The sequence below is a fragment of the Physcomitrium patens genome, chromosome 24, assembly GCF_059467195.1.
Source record: "Physcomitrium patens ecotype Gransden chromosome 24, ASM5946719v1, whole genome shotgun sequence".
NCBI classification, from domain to species: domain Eukaryota; kingdom Viridiplantae; phylum Streptophyta; class Bryopsida; order Funariales; family Funariaceae; genus Physcomitrium; species Physcomitrium patens.
Window position 1 is genome coordinate 14,005,676 of NC_143433.1, and position 6,661 is coordinate 14,012,336.

Consider the following 6,661-nt stretch of genomic DNA (forward strand, 5'->3'; position numbering starts at 1 on the left):
TGTCCATCCACAAGATATTCTCTCTATGGTATCCAAGTTTAAAGTTTCTACCATGATTTTGCACAAGGTTTTCAACCCCATTGGTGTTCACATGATTTGCAAGAATGGGTCTTTGTTGACTGGGTTTGCCTGCTCAGATGCATGGATTCCACCATAAAACCCTAGGAAAAATTATGATCGCATTTGTACTGAGTGAGAACATGGTTGATAGAATTTGTAATTTTCTTATAGGAATCCTGTGTTCATGCAAGTGAAAGCCAAAACATCACTACAGTCTTCAGCTTATAGTTTATGTGGATGGAGACTCCACTATTGAAAACAGTGTACAGTCTCTTTATTTGGAAATGGAACAAAGCTGTAAGAAATTCTGGATGGAAAATTGACTGAATTTAAAAATAAAATAAGACATAAAAATTGCTCATAAGTGCAAGCTGACTGTTATATTTTTGGGTTTAGGGTTTTGAGCATGTACTTTACATGTATGCATGTATTCATTCATGTATAAATGCAATCATCTTGTGTGATGCATGGTCCTTTACAAATGAATATATATATATATATACATGAAACAGTGTGCTTTGGCAATGTTTCAATACTTGGTCATGATATTATAGCATGTAGTTAAAACTTGAAATTATCAAAGCAGGAAGAAACAAATCAAAACAGTAACAACAATGAAACTTGTCATATTAGCAAGTTATTGGTAATTATATTTTTTTTTAGTCAACTGAGAAGCACAGATGTTAGAGTTATGAATAAATGAGTAAATTAATATTGAAGAAGAAGAAGGAAAGAAGGAAATAAACCTTGAATGAAAAAAATTAAAATAACTTTTAAGGCTTAAATGTGGTGGGTTTCCCCTGTAGAATAGGAAGGAAATGGAGGCTGACCCTAATCATTCCCTTCACATGGCAATCAAATATACAGGGGTGAATGTTGGCCACCATCTTTGTAATGGGTACCCAATAACTCACATCTGCCCAGTTGATTTATTTATTTATTTTTTCAATCTTTAGGGCAATACCTGCACAAAGCTAGATGCATAGGAAGAAATATTAGTTGACCATACTGCTACTACATAGCTACAATCATATATAGTTGTGCCTTTTGTCTCTAGTTCCAGTGGCAATCCCATAAAGTAAATCCTCTTATCATTCCACTTTTGGACACAGAGTGTTTGTTTGTTTTGCCCTGATCCTTCTTTGGCTTGAGATCAAACCTCAGTTTTCTATAAAAAAATATTGGAAATCAATCACCTTATCAAATCACATTTAACTCTTGATTAGGAGAGGGCTCCACCAATCCAGCATCTTGCTTGAATAGTTAATTTCCAGAAGTAGGAATTTAATTGAATGTTCTCAGAAGAGTGAGTGGAAAGCAGTCCCATGAGCTCCTGCAAGTTTAATGCGTACAAAGACATATTCAATGATCACAGATAAGAATATGCTGCTATAAAAAGTTATATTTTTCCTTTTCTATTCTATTTTTCTAGTATACCAAATAGTTTTTTGTAAACAAGACATTACCTTTCAGGGTTGTAAACTTTCTTTTCAAAATTGAAAAAGAATAAATAACGCATTTATGGATTTTGGAACTAAAAAAAATTAGGGGTAATTTTATGCTTGCTTAAGTGAAGGCTTTTCAGATTTCCACCTGCACAAGACTTTTGTCAAGAAATTACACAGAATGATTTGATAATATTAATATGAATTCTATCTTATTCCCTAATTATTGAGTTCAAAGCACAATGGTGACAAAGTTCTGTTCAAGATGGATTCCAAACTTAGGTGACCACGATCCAAGTTGTGATTACCTAGAATTCATGAATTTTAAAATAAAGAGGGACCTCATTTTAGGAAAAAATTAAAAATAAAATGAATGAATGCACGGTTTCTCTACCAAGGGGTATTTTCAATGAAGCCATCATGGTTTATATTTTGGCATGGAGTTTAGCCACCTAGAAGGATCACCCATATGGCATAGGGTAGCATTTTGAGCAACTTGCATGCATTTATGGTTGATTGGGGAATTGAATGCCCAAATCCGCTTGGCAAGTTTAAATGCAAAGGCTGAGGTTACCATTTCAGCACCATGTTCTCTCTGCCACTTGGCCTCTCCCCAGAGCTCTGGTGGCTATAAAACGTTGTAGATAGAAGGGACACAAGAAAGTTGTGGATCAAGCTAGTTCATGAAAGTTCCAAAGGTTGTGGATTGTATGCTGCCCCTAGTTATGCTTCTGGAAGCTCACATATTTCTTTTCATGAATTTTGTGATCTTATTAAGCTGCAAATCCTTGTTTCTAAGTTTTTGAGGATCTAAGAGCTGCAGCCCTTCTCCATCTCAATTCTCAAAGTTCACAAAGAGTTGCAATGGTTTAATCACCCTCCTTCCTTCAACTAAAATAAAGACTCAATATCATTAAGATTGCAACCACAAAAAAAGGGATGTGAAGCCTGCCCGGTTTGAAGATTCGTTACAAGAGGGATATTTGGGGCAGTCAGTAAAGGTTGTGGAGGTTAGAGACTGAGTTGACCACCAGTGCCCTGTAAAGGCCCATTGCATTGAGATCCGAGATGACTACTACTTTGATGTGATGCTTTCCCAAACTTGAATTCAATTTTAGTGAGAGGAAGAGGGGAAAAAAAAAAGGGGGGAGAGGAAAAATAACAGGGGGAGGAGTCACTCACCACAGAGAAAAGTTGAAGAGGGAGAGCATGCCCTGATTTCTCTCCATGTCAAGTTAAATGCAAGTTGGTGGAATGGCTTTGCTTGCTAATGATTCTGTTCAAAAGAAAGAAAGGCATTTGGGAGGGAACTATTATTTTTGCAATCTCTGGAAATGAGCCCTCAGTTTTGTCACAAAGTGGACTGCCACTGACTGTATGGACATCATCACCACACACCTGAAGGAGGGTATCAATGTGGATGAAACCAACCATAATAAACAGTGAAAATTGATGAAGACAATTTGTCTTTTTGTATGAGGGACATGGATAATTCAATCTCTCAACATATACAGGGAGAATCAGCAACCCACCTGGGCTATGCTACAGAAACATGGGTGGGGTTGAATGGTGAAGGCCAACCTTGAACTGACTGCAAAAGAAATTCCGTGTGAGCAGAAGAGAATAATGAGAATAATGAGTGAAATATTAAATGCAGAGATAGGAAAAAAATTGAAGGCAGGGTGGTCACAGCGGGGCAATGCCAGAGGGCTTTCATCACAGTGCTGCCCGCGGGCAGGCAGGACAGCCCCACCATGGCTGGAGCCGCGAGGACGTCGGGGAGTCCAGGGGGGCGAGGCCGGCGACGCTAATGACGCGCGCCGGCGTTCGCGTGTCTGGACGCGTGCTTGTAATAAAATCTTTTCATGCGGAGGATTCGTAAGAGGAGCGTCCTGCGGGGTTGTATGGGTGCATAAATCCTCGTCCGCTGCTCTCGGCCCCTTGCATTCGTTCCCTCATCCGCACTGTCTCTTCCTGCATCCGTTTCTACATCCTTGGCTTCTCACGCACACTAGTTCTCAACTTGCGTGTCGCAACGAGTGCAGTGTCGCCGTTGAGTTGGATTCCACTCCCCCACCAGTTGCATCAGCCGCGTTTGGTGTGTGTGTTTGAGAAGAGAATTTCAAGCAGACGAGTTTGTGAGGGTGTGTGACGCTGCGCTTGCAGCTTCTCCAATTAGGATATTGAGGGGATAATCGATCCACTAGCGCGAATCGAGACCTGGGGTTGATTATTCTTCTGCAGAGAGGCGAGTTAAAGAATTTGAAAGGAACTGGATCTGGCTCTTAGCTCAAGAGGTGTGTTTTGCGTTGTTTAAAAGTGTGCTGTAGCGTTCCGGCAGTTGAATTGTGGTGGGAGATTTAGATGATCTGATTGTTGGTTTGCAGTCTCGAAATTCTCAGAGATCCGGGGGAGTTTTCCGGGGGGGATAGTGAAGACGTAGCTTAGAGCAGTCTGTCTAATATCCTTGTTGTTGTTCAAGGTTTCTGCGGCTGAGCATTGTTGCATTTCAGCAATGGCATCCACTATGCTGTTCTCGCAATCAGCGCAAGAGTCCATGAAGTCAATGGGATTGGGACAGGGTCATGTTTCTCTAGACACCTGGGAATGCCAGCTGCCTAAACATCGACCGGTGCGGACCGCCACCAGCAGCTCGAAGGTGCGTGGAGGTTCTCGCACGACTTCAAAGAGTGTGTCGATATCCAAGAGCAGTTTGTCGTTGGACATGAGCCTGTTGAGGGAGAACGAACCAGCACATGAGGACGCCGGAGAATTGGGTTGTGAGACCCCCAAATCCAACGAGCACAGAATCCCCGCTGTGGACATTGATGCTTGTCCGCCAGCTCCCAAGAAGCCTCGCGGGATGGGTCGATTGGTACTGGCCTGCGCAACTGAATGCGAGAACTCTGACATCCGGCAGCCCGACCTGGGCTTGCAATTGTCACCGTGCTACCTGTTCTGAGCATCATCGTGGATTCTCGCAGAAGAATACTCCGGCAGTGAGTTTGTCGGAGATGAGTTAGAAGATGAGTGAAAGGAGCAGAACGGAAGAGCGGAGCCCAGCACGACGGCCGCTCGTACCAGCGGGAAGTGCGACACTGGTCGGTTACCTGAAAACACGATACAAGGGCACTCGCCAGCTCTACTACAACGAGCGAATGCCAGGAATCACTCGCCCCCTGCCATCGATGAAGTGATGGGAGAAGCCGCCCACGTCTGGAGAGGCGGTACCCGTGCAGTTAATTTAAGGAGGAGCGAGCTCTTCAAAGCCTTTGCATCAAAGTGGAGCTGGTGATGCTGCCGTGGTAATCATCGACCCGGGCTGCACTGCAGTGTTCCGTTGACTGATTCCATTCTGAAAGAATCGCGCTGACAGCTTCAGAAAACTAGTGTTTGATTATGGTTGTCTCACGTTACACTAGAATGTCGTGACGAAACTCCAATAATCGGGAGCGAAACAAAGGAATAGCTGGATCCCGTCCACAGCCCTTCCACAAATCTGCCCACACGCGGCGCGAGACAATTTGCGAACTTACTGTAGATTCCTACTGGGCAATGCAACAGTGCTCTCCTCTACAGACAGCCCCAACATGGAAATTGAATCTCATGTGCTAAGAGGTCATCCTCTAGAAGTGTTGGTGACTGCTGTGCTTCCAGCTGGGCAGTTGCTGATTAGGTCGACACGATTATAGGCCAGTGAAGGTGTTGGTGTGCTCTGCTTGTGCGATATGTATAATGGGTTAGCAACTGTGAATACCAAGTATTATGATTTATTTATTTATTTATTCATGTTCCCACATTTGTGGTAAATCACTGAATGAGAATGTGCGAACCTTTCTGTAGAAGGGTGGAAGTATGAGAATTTTTATAAGTTTCGTGAGTAGTAGGGTTATTAGACGAGCAAGTCAGTCCTCTCCCATCAGAAAAAGGCTTAGCACCAAGGAAGGGAATTGGAAGCTTACGCAATGCATATACACACACACAGACACACACACACTCTCACAGAGTCACCGAGTCTGCAGTGAGCCACTGGAGTCCTCCAGCAGCCGAGATGAATCATGTGGGAAACGGGGTCTTGATTGCTAAGCTCAATTGTGGCATAATGAGTGCGAGACAGTTGAGTCCGTGGAGATTGAGAGGAGCAGAAGTTTCAGACTCCCATTCATCTATAGATCTGTATTCATCCACACACCCACCCATCCATTATTTCTTCTTTCATCTTCTTCCTCCGTCCTTTGTTTGGGAAGCCGTATTCACATGATTGAGAAGCTTCACCAACCCTGCAGGGGTTGCTCAAAGTTGCAGCACTAAATGCTGATTCTCACAGAATTGTAAGGGACATGATTGGTACCAAAAATAATAATTTTATTAAAGTTAATTTTTTCCTCCCCAACAGTTGGGCTGGAGTGTCTCTTCCCCTTCCTCTTCCTCCTCCTCCTCTTCCCTTTCTTCTTCACCTGCAGCATCGGATGCTGCTGTTGCAAAAGCAACATCAAGGGGAGCTCTCATAACTGGGGAGGGGGTTGGCTTGGTCTGACAGAGAGCCTGAGGAGCAGGCAAATAATGGAATAATGGCAGAGTATGAGAGTGGTAAAAGGAGGCTTGGCCCTGGCACTGTTTCTCACAACAGCCCCTCAGTACTCCACTCCACTCTACTCATCTCATCTCATCTAGATCCACCTCTTAAGCAGGCTGAGTTAGTCTGAGTCAAAATGGCATCACACATACACCCCATCATTGAAACCCGACATCAGCTTATGCAAGAAATTAAAGTAATAAAGAAAAAGCAAAAATAACACACACAATCATAGTTAGACAGCAACTGCGACTGAGAAAATATATATACATTGAAAAAGAGAGTGAAAGAGGGGTTTTCTGTGTGTCCACATGCACACTCTTTCAGTGTCAGTGCCAGAGCCATCCACCTCAGGAGTGCCACTGTCAATCTGTAACCCCTCCCCCTCCCCACCTTTTGTGTGTGTTTGTGTGGGAATATACATATGAATGTGTGTGTATATATATATATATATAAATATATTTTGAATTGTCATTTTACACCAGCCTTCTTTTCTTTCTACTGCTTATTTGCAGGAGCAGCTGATATTCTTCTCTTGATACATTCAGTCATGTTACTATTGACATTGAAAACATTGCTA

The 6,661-nt window shown here is 43.0% G+C and overlaps 1 protein-coding gene across 1 annotated transcript; it reads left to right on the forward strand.

Moving 5' to 3' along the window:
• Positions 1 to 3,460: 3,460 nt before the first annotated feature.
• LOC112276740 (uncharacterized) lies at positions 3,461 to 5,290 on the forward strand. The gene is made up of 2 exons (XM_024508373.3): positions 3,461 to 3,802; positions 3,988 to 5,290. Exon 2 carries the CDS (start codon positions 4,021 to 4,023, stop codon positions 4,465 to 4,467), a length of 447 nt encoding a protein of 148 aa, XP_024364141.1. The 5' UTR covers positions 3,461 to 3,802; positions 3,988 to 4,020; the 3' UTR covers positions 4,468 to 5,290.
• The last annotated feature ends 1,371 nt before the right edge of the window (positions 5,291 to 6,661 follow it).